Below are 22,705 nucleotides of genomic sequence, written 5' to 3'. Positions count from 1 at the left end.
GCCAGCGCTTCTTAGAACTGGGCAAAACGTTACTACTCCCGGAGTTATAATGCGCACCGGGAATTTGGAACCGTTAAAGCTTCAGTGGAATGGGCGGGTGGTGGGGTTTATAAAACCGGGGGCATCCCCTCGCTGGAAACTGACAGTCTCTCATCCAGCGATTTGATAAATTACATATATCCCCAAAAAGGCTGGATTGTTGGATGGTCTGCATTTCAGAGCCTCTGGACTTCAATACTGTTACCTGTTCAACTCTCAAATTCGCCTTTTACTTACATCGTACACAATATAGAAAATCCACCCAACCACTTCCTAAAATCCGACATTGCTCCGAATTTTGTCACTTTCAAAATTGTTCTCGTGTTTAAAATGACTGATTAAAGACTCAAAAAGATCGAGGAACTGCGTCCCGTCCCCTCGACTTTGGAGTTAGAAAAACAATCTCATTTAATCTCAGCATCTCACCGTAACGTGTGCCTTTAAAGTGAAAGGTTTAACTGGAAGTTGAAAAAATCTGTTTCTGTTGTTTTTCCTAATTCTGATTTGAAATAGGCGTTTGTGTGTGTGTGTGTGTGAAACTGATCAGGGTGTGAGGTCCAAAGGGGTGGGGGGGGGGGGCAGTGAGATTGATCAGGATGTGAGTTCCACGCGGGGAGGGGGGAGGTGTGAAATTGATCAGGCTGTGAGTTCTACGAGGGGGAGTTGATGTTGATTAGGATGTGAGTTTCACACGCATTGGGTTAAGGAGGGGGGGGAAAGGGGGTGTTGGCTGGGATGTGTAGAGGGGTCACCTTCTTTTTCGTTACAGTTAAAGTGCCGGGTGCCGGTGCGAGTGAGTCCCACCGGGCTGCTGTACTCGGCACATTTACAGAGCAAACCTTAACTCAGATCTCTTTTTTGTTAGGGACCGGGGTGTAGGGAGGAGAGAGGCTCCAATGCATACAGTGGAGTTCTACTGAAAGAAAAATAAAATTCGCAACGAGGGCCCCTTCAGCAACGGAACCAATTCGTGAAAACTTTAGACCATTTATTGGCTGCAGATATTTGGGTAATGTTTGAAGGGGGGGTGGTTGGTTAATTTTTCTCCGGGTTCAAATGAAGCCGAATGCCCGTGGATTGAAGGTGTTGTTCTAAATTGAAACTCTCTTGGGGCAATGGGAGGTGAGAGTGTTTTTGGAAGGGAGAGATTCCTTACCCAGCCGGCGTGCCGTCGTTGCAGGTAACCGAGGAGTTGCTCAGAAAGTAGAGCCTCATGTCATCATTGAGTTTCTGAACGGAGCAGGGGTAGAGAGATTGAGCCAGGCTCTTGATCTGTGTCATGAAGCTGTCGATGTTTCCCTCGACCGCGGTGAAATCCAACGTGAAGCTCTCCTCCGTTTCAGGCGTTGCTGCTGCCGGCTGTTCCGGCTGGCCCTTGTCCCGGGCGGACAGCCCCTGAGGCCGGCGGTAGTGGGAGTTCTGGCGGGCCCCCTTCCAGCTTTTCCTGGCGTCGGCGGAGCCGCCGAACTGCCACAGGGCGAAGCAGAAGAGGAGCGGGCGCCACACGCTCGGAGCGGAGCCCATTCTCTGCGGAACTCTCTCTCTCTCCCCCTCAAAAGCAAGTTAAATCAAAATCCGCAGAGGCTGCTCCCGATGTCTCAGGACAAGATTTCAACCCCCCCGCCAAAATTAAAAAAAACACAAACTGGCCCCTGAAGAAACTCAACTAAATTTTAAGAAAACTTCTAATTAATTAAAAAAAACTCAAGCAGAAATAAAACTCGTGCATTCCAAATGATTCAATTTTGCAGTAAAGGTAATCTACTTTCCCAATAATTATTTTCAGTTTAAATCTTTTCTCTTTTACAAGCCGACTTCATGTATATATATTTTTTAAAAGTTCTCTGCAATTCCTGCAGGAGCCCTCTGGAGTTGGACTAGGAGCCTCGACCAGCCCTGACTGCTTGGAACCACGCTGGTTAAATACTGAGCTCCACAAAGTCCGTTTGGGTCAGGAACATGGCTCGGAGTGTTTGATTTGCCATCTCCGCTTATTTCATCTTCTCTCTGACTCCCTGCCAATGAACGCGCTAGCCAGCTGCTGGGTTTGCAAAAACTGGGCGGACTCTCGGAGTGAATGGAGGTGCCCTTTCATCCCACACACCGCCCCCCCCCCGCACCAACTTTTCAGCCCCTCCTCAAACATCACCCTCCTTCCTCTCCCTCCCCCCCCCCGACCCTCTCTGAGGTGTTCCCGCAATCGCCTTTGATCTTCCCCATTTGGGTGTGGGGGGGGCTGGTGGAGACCAATAGGAGAGGATTTTCTCTCACCCCCCCCACCCCCACTGTCCAGTTGCGTCGCCGCAGCACCCCCCCCCCCTTCCCAACCACACACAAACAGGACAGGGATTGGGGGGGGGGAGAGATTGCAGGAGCGCAGTCCCTTTGATGTCGCCGCCGTGTTACATGTTCCCGAAGATCAGAGCGGATTTATTTTCAGCCTGATGTTAGTCCTCCCCCAAACAGAGAGGGAGACTGGGGGCTGGGGGTGGGGGGGTGGGGAGGGAGTGCGCTCTCCCGGGAGATTTAAAGCTTGGGATATTCCGTATCGTTACAGCCATAGGTTACGGGTAAAGGCCCATCCTGTCAACATCATTCATTAAGCGTCTATTTTAATCCCATTTTCCAGCTCCTGCCCTGCGTTTGATGTGCTCTGCAGAAGTATTTTTTAAATGTCTTCAGGCCCCCGCCTTCTGGATTCCGCATTCCCACTAACCTGCGGCTGATTGCTTTCTTTCCAATCCCCATTTGACCCCCAGTTCCTTAAAACCGTGTCCCTTCATCACTGACCTCTCCATAAATGGGGAAGGTTTCTCCCTATCTACCGCATAAATGCTCCTCAGTCAGAATCCCGCTCCAACATCACCAGCCCCCTCACCCCACCCCCATCCAGCCCCCACATCCCTCTCCGCTCTGGGGAAAACAGCCCCAGTCCATTCAGGGTCAAAAACAGAAAACAAAAATGCTGGAAAAGTTTCTGAGGAAGGATCACTCAACCCCGAAACGTTAACTCTGACTTCTGTCTACAGATGCTGGCGGACCTGCTGAGATTTTCCAGCAATTTCTGGAGAAAAAGGCACCTCAGGAAAACCTCGGCAGGCGTGTCGGCATCTGTAGAGAGAAATCAGAGTTAACGTAGTGACCCTTCGTCACAACTTTTCCAGCAACTTCTATTTTTGTCTCTGATTTGCAGCGTCCGCAGTTGCTCCAAGCTTTTAGCCAGTCCATGCGGTCTCTCTCCAGCCTAAGGAGTATCCTGGTGAAATTTCCTGTGAATTCTCTCCTCAGTTACATCCCTCCTATTGTACCGCACATAGTCATTTAGCTGGGGCTGAACTGAAGTGCTGCGCAGCTGGCTTGTTGAAAATATTCCACACCATGATCTGTCCCATCTCCCTGCCTGCGGACCTCAGGCTGTTTCAGTCAGGTTTCTGTGCACAGATGGTATCCTGTAGAGCATGAAGTCTACCTTAAACTCCATCGGAATTGGGACGCTCCCCAGCCTGGTGCTCTCTCGGGCTCATTTCAAACTGCGGAGGGGAGCGATTGCAAATGGAATCACCGTACACCACCCCCCACCCAACAAAAAACCCCTCAACCCGTCCCCTGACAGGGAACCCTCTGCCGGCCTGAGCTGAGCCCGTCAGTGACAGCTCATTTTGTTTCATTGAAATGATGCTGCGTTCCCCTGAAATAGACAGTTTTTAAATATATATAATGTCACAGGGGACAAAGGCCCCGTTCAATGGAGACCACAGGCCTCCTGCTCAGTGCTGTTAGCCACTGCCCCTGTTACTCCCCAGTCACGGCTTGTTTACACACACTTTGGAAAACAAACTCAGAGAAAGCAGCGCTAACTGTACGCAAGCCCCGATCAGAGGCGACAGCGAATTCCCTGCCCCATCGTGTTTGAAGTGATCGCTGCAGATCAGGAATATTTATTCATGAGACAGGGAGAGAGGGAAATCGGTTCGCGGGGCGCTGCAGAGTGAGTGAGTTGCAGTGAGGAGTAGGGAGGCAGACCAGGGGGGCAGAGTCGGTGAGAGGGAGGACGCTGCATGCTGGAGAGGAGGGATGCTAGAGGGTGGGAGAGACTATGAGGAATGGCAAGGTAGTGAGAGGTGGTGAGAGAGCCGGGAAGGCTGTAATTAAGATGTATTTTTCCAATTCAGTTTCCTTCATCTCTCAGTTGCTTCCTCCATCCCAACCCCCCACCCCCGGCCGCCCTCCGGATGTACCGACAGAAACTGCTCCACGTGGGAACATCGGCTTCATCCACCGGGACCGAGAGCCCCCGCAGAGACTGTGCCCAGGGCTCGGGAGGCTGAGAGTGTCCCAGCTCAAGCCCAAACCGGCGGCGGGTGTGGCTTAAAGGGGAAAGGGCTGCGCCTGACTGAGGGAGGCAGGGACTGACCGAGGGTGAGAGGGACTGAGGGAGGCAGGGACTGACCGAGGGTGAGAGGGACTGAGGGAGGCAGGGACTGACCGAGGGTGAGAGGGAACGAGGGAGGCAGGGACTGACCGAGGGTGAGAGGGAACGAGGGAGGCAGGGACTGACCGAGGGTGAGAGGGACTGAGGGAGGCAGGGACTGACCGAGGGTGAGAGGGACTGAGGGAGGCAGGGACTGACCGAGGGTGAGAGGGACTGAGGGAGGCAGGGACTGACCGAGGGTGAGAGGGAACAAGGGAGGCAGGGACTGACCGAGGGTGAGAGGGACCGAGGGAGGCAGGGACTGACCGAGGGTTAGAGGGAACGAGGGAGGCAGGGACTGACCGAGGGTTAGAGGGAACGAGGGAGGCAGGGACTGACCGAGGGTGAGAGGGACTGAGGGAGGCAGGGACTGACCGAGGGTGAGAGGGACTGAGGGAGGCAGGGACTGACCGAGGGTGAGAGGGAACAAGGGAGGCAGGGACTGACCGAGGGTGAGAGGGAACAAGGGAGGCAGGGACTGACCGAGGGTGAGAGGGACCGAGGGAGGCAGGGACTGACCGAGGGTTAGAGGGAACGAGGGAGGCAGGGACTGACCGAGGGTTAGAGGGAACGAGGGAGGCAGGGACTGACCGAGGGTGAGAGGGACTGAGGGAGGCAGGGACTGACCGAGGGTGAGAGGGACTGAGGGAGGCTGGGACTGACCGAGGGTGAGAGGGACTGAGGGAGGCAGGGACTGACCGAGGGTGAGAGGGACTGAGGGAGGCAGGGACTGACCGAGGGTTAGAGGGACTGAGGGAGGCAGGGACTGACCGAGGGTTAGAGGGAACGAGGGAGGCAGGGACTGACCGAGGGTGAGAGGGACTGAGGGAGGCAGGGACTGACCGAGGGTGAGAGGGACTGAGGGAGGCAGGGACTGACCGAGGGTTAGAGGGACTGAGGGAGGCAGGGACTGACCGAGGGTGAGAGGGACTGAGGGAGGCAGGGACTGACTGAGGCTTAGAGGGACTGAGGGAGGCAGGGACTGACTGAGGGTTAGAGGGACTGAGGGAGGCAGGGACTGACTGAGGGCGAGAGGGACTGAGGGAGGCAGGGACTGATCAAGGGTGAGAGGGACTGAGGGAGGCAGGGACTGATCGAGGGTGAGAGGGACTGAGGGAGGCAGGGACTGACCGAGGGTGAGAGGGACTGAGGGAGGCAGGGACTGACCGAGGGTGAGAGGGACTGAGGGAGGCAGGGACTGACTGATGGAGGGAGTAAGGGAAGGAGTGAGGAAGAGAAGGTGAATATCTGAGGGAGTGAGAGAGGGATAAAGTGAGTGAATACCCGAGGGAGGGAGTGAATGCCGGAGTTAGGAAGGGAAGTAGTGAGGAACTAATATGAGATGAAGGGATTGACTGAGGGAGGAAGGGAGGGAGTGACTGACTGTGGGAGGGAGGGAGTGAGTGACTGACAGAAGGAGGGAGGGAACGACCACTGACGGACTGAGGGAAGGATGAAGGTTGTCAGTGAGGGAGTGAGTGGATGAGGAACAAAAACAAAGTTGCTGGAAAAGCTGAGCAGGTCTGGCAGCATCTGTGAAGGAAAAAAACAGAAGTTAAAACTCTGTTTTCTCCTCCACAGATGCTGCCAGACCTGCTGAGCTTTTCCAGCAACTTTATTTTTGCTCCTGATTTACAGCATCCGCAGTTCTTTTGGTTTTTATTTAGTGAGTGAATGAGGGAGGGAGTGAGTGAGGAAGTGAATGGGGAGAGAGGGAAAGAGTGAGGGAGGAAGTGATTGAGGGAAGGAGGGAGTGAGTGGGAGGATGGGAGTTAGGGAATGAGTTAAGGGGGTAGGGAGGAAGGGACACTCTGGCTTTGCAATGTGTTCTCTCAGTCGGGGGGCGGGTGTCGGGAAGGTGTTTTGATGGTGTGTTTTCTCATTGCCCAGGAGCTGGGATGAAATAAAAAGTTTCTAAGTTCAGCAAATTCTCAGCAATTAAATCAGAAAGCATGGCACAAACTCGCAAATTCCCGACTTCAAGCAAATTATTGTTTGACTATCCGCTGTTCTATTGGGCTCATATCCCATACGCACGAAACGTCAGCTTTTGTGCTCCGAAGATGCGGCTTGGCCTGAGGGGGATAGGGCAGAGAGACGGGGTGAAAGGGCAGAGGGAGGGGGTGAAAGGGCAGGGAGAGGGGGTGAAAGGGCAGAGAGATGGGGTGAAAGGGCAGAGGGAGGGGGTGAAAGGGCAGAGGGAGGGGGTGAAAGGGCAGAGAGAGGGGGTGAAAGGGCAGAGGGAGGGGGTGAAAGGGCAGGGAGAGGGGGTGAAAGGGCAGAGGGAGGGGGTGAAAGGGCAGGGAGAGGGGGTGAAATGGCAGAGGGAGGGGGTGAAAGGGCAGAGGGAGGGGGTGAAAGGGCAGGGGGGTGAAAGGGCAGAGGGAGGGGGTGCAAGGGCAGAGGGAGGGGGTGAAACGGCAGAGAGATGGGGTGAAAGGGCAGAGGGGGTGAAAGGGCAGAGAGAGGGGGTGAAAGGGCAGAGGGATGGGGTGAAAGGGCAGAGGGAGGGGGTGAAAGGGCAGAGGGGAGAAAGGCAGGGGGGGTGAAAGGGCAGAGGGGGTGAAAGGGCAGAGGGAGGGGGTGAAAGGGCAGAGGGGGAGAAAGGGCAGAGGGAGGGGGTGAAAGGGCAGAGGGAGGGGGTACCTTTGAACAGGACACTGGGGATGAAGGAAACAATGAAACAGCCCAAGCTGCTGATGAGATGCAGCACGGGGAGTGTTCAATGTGTTATTGGACTAACAAAAGCAGCCGGTGGGGTTCCGAATTAAACACAGACTTTACCTTTTTTGTGGAAATGCACAAATGGCCAGAACCCGGAATGAGGACGGTTCCTGAAAATGCAGTTTCCCAGCGTTTCCAGCACAGTCCCCGGGCCGGGGCTCCACCCCGTCCCCTCAGCTCTCTGTAGCAAGCTCTTTCAAAGTTCGCAATCCTCTTGGATACTAGATTCCTTCTCATCTGTGTCTTATTCTTTATTCTTCGATTATGCCACAGGTTTCAGACTGTCCTTTCAGCATTTACCCCCTCAAGCCACCTCAGAATCCAATATGTTTCAATTAGATCCCTCTTTCTTCAAAACCTTAGTGAACCACTCTCTCCGTGACTCCCTTGTTCGCTCCACACTGCCCTCCAACCCCACCACACCCGGCACCTTCCCCTGCAACCGCAGGAAATGCTACACTTGTCCCCACACCTCCTCCCTCACCCCCATCCCAGGCCCCAAGATGACATTCCACATTAAGCAGAGGTTCACCTGCACATCTGCCAATGTGGTATACTGCATCCACTGTACCCGGTGCGGCTTTCTCTACATTGGGGAAACCAAGCGGAGGCTTGGGGACCGCTTTGCAGAACACCTCCGCTCAGTTCGCAACAAACAACTGCACCTCCCAGTCGCAAACCATTTCCACTCCCCCTCCCATTCTCTTGATGACATGTCCATCATGGGCCTCCTGCACTGCCACAATGATGCCACCCGAAGGTTGCAGGAACAGCAACTCATATTCCGCCTGGGAACCCTGCAGCCATATGGTATCAATGTGGACTTCACCAGTTTCAAAATCTCCCCTTCCCCCACTGCATCCCTAAACCAGCCCAGTTCATCCCCTCCCCCCACTGCACCACACAACCAGCCCAGCTCTTCCCCCCCACCCACTGCATCCCAAAACCAGTCCAACCTGTCTCTGCCTCCCTAACCGGTTCTTCCTCTCACCCATCCCTTCCTCCCACCCCCAGCCGCACCCCCAGCTACCTACTAACCTCATCCCACCTCCTTGACCTGTCCGTCTTCCCTGGACTGACCTATCCCCTCCCTACCTCCCCACCTACACCCTCTCCACCTATCTTCTTTGCTCTCCATCTTCGGTCCGCCTCCCCCTCTCTCCCTATTTATTCCAGTTCCCTCCCCCCATCCCCCTCTCTGATGAAGGGTCTAGGCCCGAAACGTCAGCTTTTGTGCTCCTGAGATGCTGCTTGGCCTGCTGTGTTCATCCAGCCTCACATTTTATTATCTTGGAATCTCCAGCATCTGCAGTTCCCATTATCTCTGAACAGTGTCCCAGTCTGTTTAGCCTTTGCTGATAGAGCCAGCCCTCCATACCATTTATAATCATTCCCTTGGCTAAAATCCTTGCACAATTTATAACCCCTTAGATTCTTAATAGTCTCTTTGTGGAATAGTACCTGAGTATTGCTGAAAAAAAAGGTTTGTTGTTTACACTTTCTTGAACCTTATCATCTTGCACTCATCAGGACAGAAATGCAAGAACACCAAATCTCAAAGGGAACAACAATTTATACTGCATGAGAACAGAATGCTGATTGGTCAGCAAATAGGCTTTGAGTCTTTTGAGTGACAATGGGAACTGCAGATGCCGGGGAATCCAAGATAACAAAGTGTGGAGCTGGATGAACACAGCAGGCCAAGCAGCATCTCAGGAGCACAAAAGCTGACGTTTCAACCCTCTCTGATGAAGAGTCTAGGCCCAAAACATCAGCTTTTGTGCTCCTAAGATGCTGCTTGGCCTGCTGTGTTCATCCAGCTCCACACTTTGTTATCTTTGAGTCTTTTGACTTTGATTCTGTCCTGATGACTGCAAAATCAAAAACTTCAACCACATTTTTTTTCCCAATAATTTCAACAATACTTTCTTGTTTCTTGTTTTAAACCATTGGTAGCACTGCTAAAACTCAAAAGCAACTTGTGTCTTATCCAGGCTCACACACTGCTGTATCAGCAGGCTGAAATTTTGACACTAAATAAATTAGTATTAAAGAGGGTGGCATGAAAGAAACACTATTATTAGAGCAGATTTATTTTGGATCAATTAAATGTAAAACATCAAGTCGCACTATTTGAATAAATTAAGGAAATTTCCCGGGGATCCTGGTATTTCTTCCTCAAACAACACAATTCATAATCAAACGCAAAATATTGCGGATGCTGGAAATCTGAAATAAAAAGAGAAAATACTGGAGAGACTCAGCAGGTCTGGCAGCACCTGTGGAGAGATAAACAGAGTTAACATTTTGAGTTCTTCAGAACTGATAGCATCGAAAGAAAGGTGGTATTTATTGCTGATGACAGGTGATGGGAGGGAAAGGAGTCATATTACCCAAAGTGTTAACTTTGTTTCTCTCCCTGATGTTAATAACCAGATTGTCAATGGAAAAAGCTGAACCATAATCAACTTGCAAGTAACAATCCAATACTTGTCCAGCATGACTGTCCAGCATTTACGTGCAGAGGTTGTTTCAATTTATTTGATCATAGGACATGGACATCACTGGTCATGCCCAGTTAAGAATCTCTGGAGTCATATAGGGTAGAGCTGAAAAGGATGGCACATTTCCTTCTCAAAAACACTTTAGTGAAACAAAATGACAATGAATCCCTGGTCACCAATCTTTTTACTCTGGATTGTTATGGAAGGTACATTTCACCACCTGGTAATGATGCGATCTGAATGAAGGCTGATGTTCTGAGCTACTAGCCCAGGCATTACCTCTATCACACCATCTCCAAGATTGAATTAATGTTCTAGTGTTTTGCTTTTCATTGTCAGGGAAAATGCCAGCACACGTTTATTTTCATGGTAGCTTTATTTGTGGTTGATGACCCTGGTTCTGTCATTAGGTTGGTGGGTCAGGCAGAAACTTGGTGGAACCAGTGAGTAACTGGAAGGCATGGACCTGAAGAAGCAAATCTTAAGAAAAGGTGATTAATCCCAAGGTGAACAGAACTCAATGTGTGTGTTTAAGCCAGGCATTTCAATCAATTCCATTAGAGAAATCATGAGTAAGCTCAATCTAAGATAAATGAGGACAAGGCAGTGAATTATTACTGGATATGAGTAAAGTGAACAAAAAGTTAGGATGATCACCAAGACAACAAAAAGATGGGCATTTTTTTTAACAGTTGTGGACATCCTCGCTACAAAGGATCAATAACTGCTTTTAAAAGAAATATTTTGAAAAATAAGAGAAAAAATTAAAAGCTTATGGAGGATTGAATTAAGTGGGTGCAGTTTTCAGAAAACTGCTGTGGGAGCAATTTGCCATTCTATGCTGTAAAATTCTAATAGTCTGCAAAAAAAAATGTCCACACATGAAATTTCATGCAATATGATAACTCATGACTAGAATTACTTTTTCAATTTCTCTAACTCTTGCCTTATGTCTCCAACGGTCAGGCATTTTACAGCAGTACCAACTTACTGAAGGGATGAGAAAAGGTTGTTTTTCTCTGCAGCATGTTCTGACTTTGCAATAAGTCACAGAATGAATTTCCCTGTGTCTTTATAACTCAGATTAAATAAATGTAATTTGGAATTGAAACGGATCTGAAAGATTTGATTATAAAATGAAAATCATCCCATTTGGATAGGCTGCCAACTTCGAATGAAGATTTTTGTAGCATAATCCATACTTGCAAAAATAAATCACTTTCTAATTTGTACGGGAACAGTGCCAATGAAGGAGTGTAATCTGCAAAAGCAACACAATCACAATTAATGAGTGACTTCCTCAGTCTTCAATAAACCAAGCAGCTTAGTGCCTCATGACTTCCTAAAACAGAGACCGCAAATTTCAACATTTACCTACATTTTGACAATGGCTGCCTGAATATCACAATTTTGTATAAAAAGGTGTAAAAACCTGGGTTTCTGAGCAATCACAATTTAGTGGACAGAAGATTTGTCTTTATCATTAACTTAGGGTTCCTTACTCATTTGATAAAGCAAAGTGTTTTCCCCTACATATATGCCCACATTATTGAATGGTATCCAATTAGACCAATTTTCACATGTTGCTAACTTTAACAATCATAAATTATCTGATCAAAGGACAATGCCATTATGCAACGGTTCCCTAAAGCAGTGCAAGATACTGCAACAACTGTCGACAGTGATAGTCGTCAGTCACATCATGATTGACAGTCCTCCATCAATGCATTTCCATCAACACTTGGCATTTTCCAAAATCCCTAGTCAAAAACAAAAATTTATTCTTCAATTTTCTGCATCTCTAACTGTAAAGGTGTTTATTTCTTCCTGGTATGAGGTCACCCACTATTCTTCACGTTTGGCCCTTGATAATTCCCACAATTGTGGCCCTTGATAATTTGGGCACAAGACAAGATCACTATTGTCCTGTATGTAAACACAAAGGGCAAGACATTGATACGTGTTAAATGTGGGAAACAGCGGGATGAACCATCTGCAGTCTGCAAAGACATTTTAATACACAAATAAACATGGGGGCACTTTGTTTAAGTCCCCTGGCTTGGAATGCCAGGTCTCAGCCTGAAAATATGCACGTCAATTTATTTGGTGCGCTTTTCAGAATTTGCACTTTTCTATGGGCACTAAGGCTAATTATGATGCCTTTGTTATTTCTTTAGTTGAACTCAGCTAAATAGCAACTGAGAAGTCACCATCCTGGGCAGTGTAACTCAACATCACATTGAACAGTGTATTTCTGCAAGCAAAAAAAATCCACTTTATCAGCTACATAAGTATTTTTATCACGTAAGCCTGTGAGAACAAAATTAATAAATGTAAGCAGTCATTTTAAATTACTTATTTGGGAGGAATCTGATCTGATTTTCTCAACTGTTCCTCTTTGCTTATCCTCAGCCATACATCACCACTTTATCCTCCCAAATGAATGGCAGGTCAGTCCGATAGTATCAGCTTCCCACTGGGCAGCTTGAAGTCAAATTACCTTCTATTGTTATAAAGTGTTGTTTCAGAATTAATGTGTGACAAGATTTTCCTATTTGTACCATGTATATACTGTAATTAAGAGGCCACCCATCAAATTTACACAACGGCCTTTACTCTATCCATGCAAGTGTGTTGAGCACTTTCAAATTATACGCCTAATAATTAAAACATTAGTCTGCTTTTGAATACTGAGGCCATAACTGTTGCTGTGGGATGATAGAAGTGGAATGTAAAACTAGAAATCTCGAATTAAGTCACTGCTGCACCCTACCGGTGTCTTCAATAATCTCCCCAATTCTATAGGTTATTTACATATTATATTGTCTTTATTTACAAGAAAAAAAATTCAAATGCAATGAAGACTATAAAGCAGGATACCCTTTCGGGTTTCAGTAGGAAGGGATTTTTGTTCGTTTTCCTGCTGACCTGCCTCACTGATCTGACTTGCTAATCATGCAGCTTGTTAACCTGGTTCCAGGTGCAGGTGAAATCGACTTTATCATTGTTTTAATATTCTGCATTGTAGGCCCCTCTTGTAATGCAATATTAGTGTCCCTGCCCCTGGACTGAGAAGTCTGGGTTCAAGTCCCACCTTCTCCAGAAGCGTGCAATAACATCTCTAAACAGGTTGATTAGAAAAACAGGTTAAACAAAAAAATATCTGCATTATAGGGTCCTCTTGTGGCACAAGTGGTAGTGTCCCTGCTCCTAGATCTAGCAGCCTGGGTTGAAGCCCCAACTGTTCCAGAGGTGTGTAATAACATCTTTGAGCAGGTTGATTAGGAAAAATGGGTGAAATGAAAATATGTACTTTCTGCATTGATGCAGCGTCCATCTATGTTCTCAAAACATTAGGTAGTGACAGACACCAAGGTGGATGTAGTGCTTATTGCACCCTCCAAATCCATTTTGATTTAGGTCCTTCCCTCTCTCCCTACCTTACCTTCACTTTTGCTTTTAAATACTCTATTCGATACATGGGTGTTTATACACGATGTGGGTTGTAGTTGAAGAAAGGTGCAAAAAAAGTCACACTGATTTTGGTAGCAGGAAGGTCATTCGGTCGTGTATGCTACCACGTTTGGGTGGAAAAGCAGAAGAAATGCTACATTGAATGGGGCCTTTGTGGTGTAGTAGTAGTGTTCTTGCCTCTGAACTACACAACTTTAGGTTCAAGTACCACCAGCACCTAAAGGATGTAGTAACATCTCCAAATAGGTTGAGTAGACAATATAATATTCTCCTCCAAGAGGGGCTTTTGTGGTGGTGCCTCTATCTCTGAGCCAGGAGATCTGGGTTCAAGTCCCACCCACTCCAAAAGCTGTGTAGCAACACCTCTGAACAGAGATAGTAGGAACTGCAGATGCTGGAGAATCTGAGATCATCTTATTTCATATTGAGTTTATCCCATGGTGAGTTACTCTGCAAAAGAAAAGTTCTAGATAAATGATCCAACGATAAGCAAGCAAATTTCAGAATATTTATCCAATCTCCCATCTCTCACATTCCATCCTGACTTACTGCTCTCACTTTGCATCTGATAATTTTACAATTGATGACACATTTGAATATTTCAGGCAAGACATTTCTTCAGCAGCAGTTCTTTATAGAAAGAGTTAACCTGTTAAACACGGGCAGTTCTTATCTCCACTTTTTTCAGTGATAACAAAAGGTGACAGGAAAGGATTTCCTGTGAAATGCAAGCCACAATGTGTTGCAGTTCAATATGTGTTGCTACGCACCAAATTATATCGCACCCTGAGATACCCTATGATAGTTATGACATTGTTGCATTTGCCCATTAATTGCCGGTGAAACTCACAACACTAAATTCAATCTAATATTTAATTATGAAAATCAATAATTGTTAATTACTACCAATCTATCTTTTGATAAAACGGTGGGAAATCCTTATTGTGGTGCTTTCTTCCATCAGGTTGTGAATTGTTTTAGGAACTTTTTAAAATTCAGAATTTAAACTTAAATTTTTGTTCCTTCTCCTGTCATTGTTTCTCTTACGTCTTCAACCAATATTTTGTCATCTCTTTGAATCTTTAATTTAATATTGAATTCGTCGGCTTGAATTTACCCTAGTTGTTCATTCTTTCTTTGTTTATTTCTCAAACCTTTGGCTAAATATTTACCCTGTTCTCCGTGGTCCTCATAATTCTAACAACTGTGCAAAACATTTTAAAACCTAAACATTCAGAGATAAGTCTAACTAACAGAATTTGAAGACAAGATTCTACAAATTTTTCCTCCACTATACAAAGTTCTGGTTATTCCCGGGGCACTTTGATAGTTCTGGCTAACCTGCCTAAGGGAAGGAAATTTTGACTTTCAAGGAAGGCAGCATAGATATACCAGGATGAACACAAAACTACTAAATTATGGAGAGAGACTACAGAAACCAGCACTGTAATCCTGGGGAGTTACAAGGCTAAGTGGTGATTTGGTTGAAACTTTCAAAATATTAAAGGGAATGGATAATGTAGATAGAGTGAAACTATTCTATTTGATCATTACAATGGGGATTCTAAGACTGGAGAACATAGTCTAGAAATTAGAACCAGAACTTTGAAAAGTGAAGTGAATAATCATTTCGACATGCAAAGTATGGCAGAAGTTTGGTGCGGTCATCAACAAGTGGCAATTAATATTATATCCATCATTAAATGGGGAGGTGGTGGTTTAATGTAAAGTCACCAGGCTAGGAACCCAGGCTAACAGAGACTTGGGTTTGAATCCCAAGATCGTGGATGGTGAAATTTGAGTTTGATTAAAAAGTGTAACCATTATCAATTGTTGTTTTCTTTCAAAAACAAATAGGGGTTCACTAATGATCTTTAGGGAAGGAACTCAGCTGTCTCTACTTGGTCTTGCCTAAAATTGACTCCAGACCCATGGCAAAGTGATTAACTCTGAACTGTTCTCTGGCAGTAATGGATGGTAATAAATGCAGGCCTAGCTGGTGGTGCCCACATCCCATGAATGAAAATTGTTTGATACTTTTGGTGACCAAAACTCTCAGGAAATATGGGCCAGATGCACATACACAGAGTGAAGTCTCAGATCAGTCTGAATCTCAATGAATGATGGAACAGACTCCAAGGGGCTAAGTGGTTTACTCTACTTTTAAGCTTTCTATGCAGTTAGGTTTCCAGCAGAGTCTGGCTCATACGTATACTTTTTTTTATTGCGCTGGCAAAGTTTTCCCTAGATCATTGAGCTTTGTAGCTCAGGCTGAAGAATATTAGCCCAGAAACTAAACAAACATTAATACAATGTAAACATATCTTAGCATGTCAATGCTTTAATTAACAGGGAAATCCAAATTTTCCCATTCAAAAGGATAACAAAATTTGGACTAGGTTTATCAAACATTTCAACATCACTCATACGCCAGAATACACCTTGCTGAAAGCTTAAATAATGCAGAACAAACCATAAATATATTGGAAACCAAAAGAACTGCGGATGCTGTAAATCAGAAACTAAAACAGAAGTTGCTGGAAAAGCTCAGCAGGCCTGGCAGTATCTGTGAAGAGAAATCAGAGTTAACGTTTTGGGTCTGGTGACCCTTCCTCGTCCTTCCCCCATAACTATATTAACATAGCACAACACTGAATAGCCACTGTTTATAATACCTGCATCGCATGTATCTCGCTGCTTAGTTGCATTCCTTTGGTTTCAGCCACAGTAAATGCCAGGAAATTTGGTTGACAATGGAGTACAATCAAAATGAGCAGTTTATTATTGCAAGTATATTTATGAGATAGTTGTTGCCCATGAATTTCACAATGTCGCAATCAGTCAAAATCTCATCCATGCCACAAAGGCATTCTCGGCTTATTGTAGAGAGCAAAACAGGTTTGGAAGAGAGTGGCTACAAAAGGACATCATCAAACCACATAGAACATGAAATTGCTCCAATTAAATCAGGTAACTAGGATCACAACAAAAACAAAATGATTAAATTGCTGAAAAACAAATTAGATATTCAGAAGACGTCTTTACTCAGAAATTGGATTTATGTTTCAGGCATGATAGGGGAGACAAAAGCAGTAGAGATGTTCAAAGTCCATGCAGACATTACATAGCAAGGGATGTTCATATGTGGTTGGGCTTTATATAGAGAGGGATATTCAAAGCATAATTGAATGTTATATAATAAGGGTTCAAAACATGATTGAATATTATATAGATGGTTGTTCAAGACATGATGAATGTTATATAGAAAGGGTTTGAAACATGATTGAATGTTATTTGTAGAGAATTCAAAACATGATTGAATGATATACAGAGAGAGATGTGGTTGTGCATAAAATTAAAGATGTTCATTTGCACATCAAGCTGCATTCCATGACACTACACTCAGCTTGACTGAAAGCAGTCTATTTTATCTCATGAATTTTCTCTGCTAGACACATGACGTCCTGTTAAAGTGATGTTGCACAGACACCAAGTCTTGTCTTGTTGGCGAAGCGATCAATGTGTCCGTGTGAGCTTTGTCAGTCACTATCGTCCCTCTGTGGAAGCATCGCAGTTGTAAAGCAAAGGGTGACCATCCTCCTCTGAACACTGAAACTGAAGCACCCAAAGAGGAGTGCCTCGCCCTATAGTCTGTAAAAAGAATTCGAAAAGTGGTGTAACCTGCCTTTCAGCAACTTCTAGTGGTTGAATAAAGTAAATCCCTGATAATCACTTTACAATCTACAAGTAACAACTTATTTATCTAACTCTAACAGTGAACAAATTAGCTAAACTATTAACAAACAGAGTAAACCCCTTCTAACGACAAACTATTCCTGAATAAAACAAGATTCTAATGATATGGTGTTCCAATAAATAAAAGGCCCACATATATAAAAATAATAGAATTTAGTCTCTCAAAATTACAGTCAGGTTATGTGTGTTCCAGAATATTCTGTGCCCTCTCCATTGATTCTTCTGACATGAATATTCATGAGTTGTACCATGGGTACCTTTGTTATTTAGATGGTGCTTTCTCCAATACATAGAGGAGTCTGAGGAAGCGTTATAGGGCCTGAAACATTAACATGGTGCCCTTACAAACATCAATGTCCCTCTTACCGGTGAATACTGAAGTAATGTATTCATTAAGGACCTCCAGCTCCACACACAAGTTCTCTCCACTGTCTCTGATTGGCTGTACCCTCAGTCTGCCATCCTCTTTTTCCTCACATAAGCACAGAAAGTCTTGGGCTTTTCCTTAATCCTACTTGCCAAGGCTTTTTCATATACCCTTCTAGGTCTTCTAAGTCCATTCTTCAGTTCCTTCTGGTTACCTTATAACCCTCTAGAGCCCTGTCTGATCCTGCTTCCTCAACCTTAAGTAAGCTTCCTTCTTCCTCCACTAGGTGTTCCACATGTCTTGTTATCCAAGGTTCCTTCACCTTACCATCCTTTCCTTGCCTCAGTGGGACACACCTATCCAGTACTCGTAGCAATTGCTCCCTAAACATTTCTATTGTCCATTTCCCTGAGAACATTTGTTTCCAATTTATGCTCTGTAGTTCTTGCCTAATAGCATTGTAATTCTCCCTCCCCCAATTAAAAACTTTTCCATACCACCTGCTACTACCCCTCTCCATGACTATAGTAAAAGTCAGGGAGTTGTGATCACTATCACTGAAATGCTTTCTCACCGAGCGATCTGACACCTGGCCTGGTTCATTGCCAAGTGCCAAATACAATATGGCCTCCCCTCTAGTCGGCCTATCTACATATTGAGTCATAAATCCTTCCTGGACATATCTGAAAAAAATCTGCTCCATCCAAACTATTTGCACTGAGGAGGTTCCAGTTGAAATTAGGAAAGTTGAAGTCACCCATGACAACAACCCTATATCTTCTGCACTTTTCCAAAACCTGTCTCCCAATCTGTTCCTCAGTGTCTCTGTTGCTGTTGGGGGGGGATCTATAGAAAACTCCCAATAAAGTGACTGCTCCCTTCCTGTTTCTGACTTCCACCCAAACTGACTCAGTGGACAAACCCTCCTCCATGACCTTCCTCTCTGCAGCTGTGATACCATCCCTGATTAGCAATGCCACTCCCCCACCACTTCTTTTGAAACATCTATACCCCGGAACAAACAACAACCATTCCTGCCCCTGTGTTATCCAGGTCTCCATAATGGCTACGACATTGAAGCTTCAAGAAATGATCCATGCTCGAAGTTCGTCACCCTTATTCCTGACACTTCTTGCATTAAAACAGACACACTTCAATCCATTAAACTGACTGCAACTTTGCCCTGTCAACTGTCTATACCCCTCCTCACAGATTCTCTGCATGCTGTATCTGGCAGTACACCGGCTACCCCATGCTCTGATCCGTAGCTCCGGTTCCCATCCTCCTGCTAAACTAGTTTAAACCCTCCCAAAGAGCGCTAGCAAACCACCCGCCCTGGATATTGGTGCCCCTCTAATTCAGGTATAACCCATCCTTCCTGTACGGTCCCACCTTCCCCAGAAGGTATCCCAATTATCCACATATCTGAAGCCTTCCCTCCTACATGAGCTCTGTAGCCACGTGTTCAGCTGCACTCGCTTTCTATTCCTAACCTCACTAGCCCATGGCACTGGTAGTAATCCTGAGATTACTATTCTACTCGTCCTGCCTTTTAGCTTCCAACCTAAATCCCGACATTCACTTTTCAGGTCCTCATCCCTTTTCCAGGTGATGTTATTGGTACCGATGTTGACTTCTGGCTGCTCACTCTCTCCCTTAAGAATCCCTGATCCTGGCACCTGGAAAGCAACATACCATCTGGGAGACTCGTTCGTGACCACAGAATCTCCTGTCTGTTCTCCTAACCATTGAATATCGTATCACAACTGCTTTCCTATTCTCCCCCATTCCCGTCTGTGCCACACAGCCAGGTTCGGTCCAGAGACTTGGCCGCTATGGCTTTCTCCTGGTGGGTCGATCCCCCCAACAGTATCCAAAGTGGTATACTTATAATTGAGGGGAACAGTCACAGGGGATCCCTGCACTGACTGCCTATTCCCTTTCCCTCTCCTGATGGCCACCCAACTATCTTTGTCCTGTAACTTGGGTGTGACAACCTCCCTATAATTCTTGTCTATCACCCCCTCAGCCTCCTGAATGATCCAGAGTTCATCCAGCTCCAATTCCCTAATGCGGTCTATGAGGAGCTGGAGTTAGGTGCACTCCTCGCAGGTGAAGTCAGAAGAGACACTAGTAGTGACCCTTACCTCCCATGTCCTACAAGAGGAGCATGCAACTGCCCTCACTTCCAACCCCTTACTCTAGACTGCCAAAAGAGATGAAGAGAAAAAATAAAGCTCACCTTATGGACCCTCCACACAGCATCTTTTTTTTTTGGTTAGAGGAGGAGGGTGCGTGGGAGACACTACAAATATAGTGTTTCTTGTTTAGCCAGTGCCCGAATATATCAGTTCACTTACCCAGCAGTCCCTGTGTCTGCGTTTGCTCCTGCTCAGCCTTCGCTCCACCCTTTCGTGGGGCAAGTTTTTTATACAGAAACCTTACCTTCCCAGCTGCCCCCGGCTCGCGCTTTGATTTCTCCCACTGCTGAAATTAAGAGGAAATTAATCTTACATTGTCAAAATTATCAGATTTACATTTAATTGGTTTTTAAATCCAAGTGCCCAGTTCAAATTAATTGGCCAAATTCAAAACCCCGTTGGTTTGGTAAAATCTGCTGTTTGGCCTGTTAACAGTATGGCCTTTTAATACAAATGCTTCAATTCAGGTGCAGTCTGTGTACTTGCAAACTTTTGAACTGCTGCTCACAGACATACATTTAAATCTCTAAGCATAGAAAAACACATCATCTTTTAAAGGGACCATGCAATGCTGCCCCACTGCCCCCCTACCCAGCATTTTACAAACACCAAATTCTAGTTTCCTGCGTGCCATAAAACAAGTGCTCTCGTAAACTTTGCAACATCACAACCAGCTTCAATCCTGTTCTCACACACACACACACACACACACACACACACACACACACACACACACATACACACACACACACACACATAAGATGGGTCGGAATCAGTAGAAGCAACTTAAGCTGCTTTTTGCAGCCTTCTCCCTGGAACACTGAGTGCAGTTGTAACAAGTATTAAAAAAGGGCCAAATAATCTCAGCAAGGCAGGACACATCTATAGGGAAAGACAAAATTAGCACCTTTGCCAACAGATGCTGCTTGACCTTATGAACTTTTTCAGCTTTTCTTTGTTCTTATTTCAGACTTCCAAAATCTGTAGCATTTAGTATTAGAAAGCAATTGCATTTCTATTCCTGATTTTAATATTAAGATTACCTTACAACATAGAGAGGGTGATAACCTGCAAACCTGCTCATCTGTCCAGCTCAGCTACTGAGCAAACTTATTGAATCATTGGCAAATCCTAATTGGTCATTAGGCTATCACTTGGGAAGTTTTTGTGCTATATAAATGAAAGTTGTTGCTGCTGTTGTTGTCGGTCATCTGTTATAAAGCGGACTAACTGGTTTTGTAAGATAATAAAATGTGAGGCTGGATGAACACAACAGGCCAAGCAGCATCTCAGGAGCACAAAAGCTGACGTTTCGGGCCTAGACCCTTCATCAGAGAGGGGGATGGGGAGAGGGAACTGGAATAAATAGGGAGAGAGGGGGAGGTGGACCGAAGATGGAGAGTAAAGAAGATAGGTGGAGAGAGTGTAGGTGGGGAGGTAGGGAGGGGATAGGTCAGTCCAGGGAAGACGGACAGGTCAAGGAGGTGAGATGAGGTTAGTAGGTAGCTGGGGGTGTGGCTTGGGGTCGGAGGAAGGGATGGGTGAGAGGAAGAACCGGTTAGGGAGGCAGAGACAGGTTGGACTGGTTTTGGGATGCAGTGGGTGGGGGGGGGAAGAGCTGGGCTGGTTGTGTGGTGCAGTGGGGGGAGGGGACGAACTGGGCTGGTTTAGGGATGCAGTAGGGGAAGGGGAGATTTTGAAACTGGTGAAGTCCACATTGATACCATATGGCTGCAGGGTTCCCAGGCGGAATATGAGTTGCTGTTCCTGCAACCTTCGGGTGGCATCATTGTGGCAGTGCAGGAGGCCCATGATGGACATGTCATCAAGAGAATGGGAGGGGGAGTGGAAATGGTTTGCGACTGGGAGGTGCAGTTGTTTGTTGCGAACTGAGCGGAGGTGTTCTGCAAAGCGGTCCCCAAGCCTCCGCTTGGTTTCCCCAATGTAGAGGAAGCCGCACCGGGTACAGTGGATGCAGTATACCACATTGGCAGATGTGCAGGTGAACCTCTGCTTAATGTGGAATGTCATCTTGGGGCCTGGGATGGGGGTGAGGGAGGAGGTGTGGGGACAAGTGTAGCATTTCCTGCGGTTGCAGGGGAAGGTGCCGGGTGTGGTGGGGTTGGAGGGCAGTGTGGAGCGAACAAGGGAGTCACGGAGAGAGTGGTCTCTCCGGAAAGCAGACAGGGGAGGGGATGGAAAAATGTCTTGGGTGGTGGGGTCGGATTGTAAATGGCGGAAGTGTCGGAGGATAATGCGCTATATCCGGAGGTTGGTAGGGTGGTGTGTGAGAACGAGGGGAATCCTCTTGGGGCGGTTGTGGCGGGGGCGGGGTGTGAGGGATGTGTTGCGGGAAATGCGGGAGACACGGTCAAGGGCGTTCTTGATCACTGTGGGGGGAAAGTTGCAGTCCTTAAAGAACTTGGACATCTGGGATGTGCGGGAGTGGAATGTCTTATCGTGGGAGCAGATGCGGCGGAGGCGGAGGAATTGGGAATAGGGGATGGAATTTTTGCAGGAGGGTGGGTGGGAGGAGGTGTATTCTAGGTAGCTGTGGGAGTCGGTGGGCTTGAAATGGACATCAGTTACAAGCTGGTTGCCTGAGATGGAGACTGAGAGGTCCAGGAAGGTGAGGGATGTGCTGGAGATGGCCCAGGTGAACTGAAGGTTGGGGTGGAAGGTGTTGGTGAAGTGGATGAACTGTTCGAGCTCCTCTGGGGAGCAAGAGGCGGCGCCGATACAGTCATCAATGTAACGGAGGAAGAGGTGGGGTTTGGGGCCTGTGTAGGTGCGGAAGAGGGACTGTTCCACGTAACCTACAAAGAGGCAGGCATAGCTGGGGCCCATGCGGGTGCCCATGGCCACCCCCTTAGTCTGTAGGAAGTGGGAGGAGTCAAAAGAGAAGTTGTTGAGTGTGAGGATGAGTTCAGCTAGGCGGATGAGAGTGTCGGTGGAGGGGGCCTGGTCGGGCCTGTGGGACAGGAAGAAGCGGAGGGCCTTGAGGCCATCTCCATGCGGAATGCAGGTGTACAGGGACTGGACGTCCATGGTGAATATGAGGTGTTGGGGGCCAGGGAATTGGAAGTGCTGGAGGTGGTGGAGGGCGTGGGTGGTGTCACGGACGTAGGTGGGGAGTTCCTGGACCAAAGGGGAGAAAATGGAGTCCAGA

At 46.8% G+C, this 22,705-nt stretch overlaps 1 protein-coding gene across 1 annotated transcript in view; it reads right to left on the bottom strand.

Annotated features, from left to right (window-relative positions):
• notum1a (notum, palmitoleoyl-protein carboxylesterase a) overlaps positions 1 to 2,020 on the bottom strand; it is a 37,749-nt gene extending 35,729 nt beyond the window's left edge. Inside the window, exon 1 of the mRNA XM_048554809.2 lies at positions 1,196 to 2,020. Coding sequence (XP_048410766.1) covers positions 1,196 to 1,563 — 368 coding nt within the window. The 5' untranslated portion in view covers positions 1,564 to 2,020. The remainder of the gene's footprint in view (positions 1 to 1,195) is intronic.
• Positions 2,021 to 22,705: the final 20,685 nt, after the last annotated feature.

This window comes from Stegostoma tigrinum, chromosome 22 (genome assembly GCF_030684315.1).
Source record: "Stegostoma tigrinum isolate sSteTig4 chromosome 22, sSteTig4.hap1, whole genome shotgun sequence".
Taxonomy (NCBI): domain Eukaryota; kingdom Metazoa; phylum Chordata; class Chondrichthyes; order Orectolobiformes; family Stegostomatidae; genus Stegostoma; species Stegostoma tigrinum.
The sequence above is the reverse complement of the archived record's forward strand: the minus strand, read 5'-3'. Positions and strand labels throughout refer to the sequence as shown.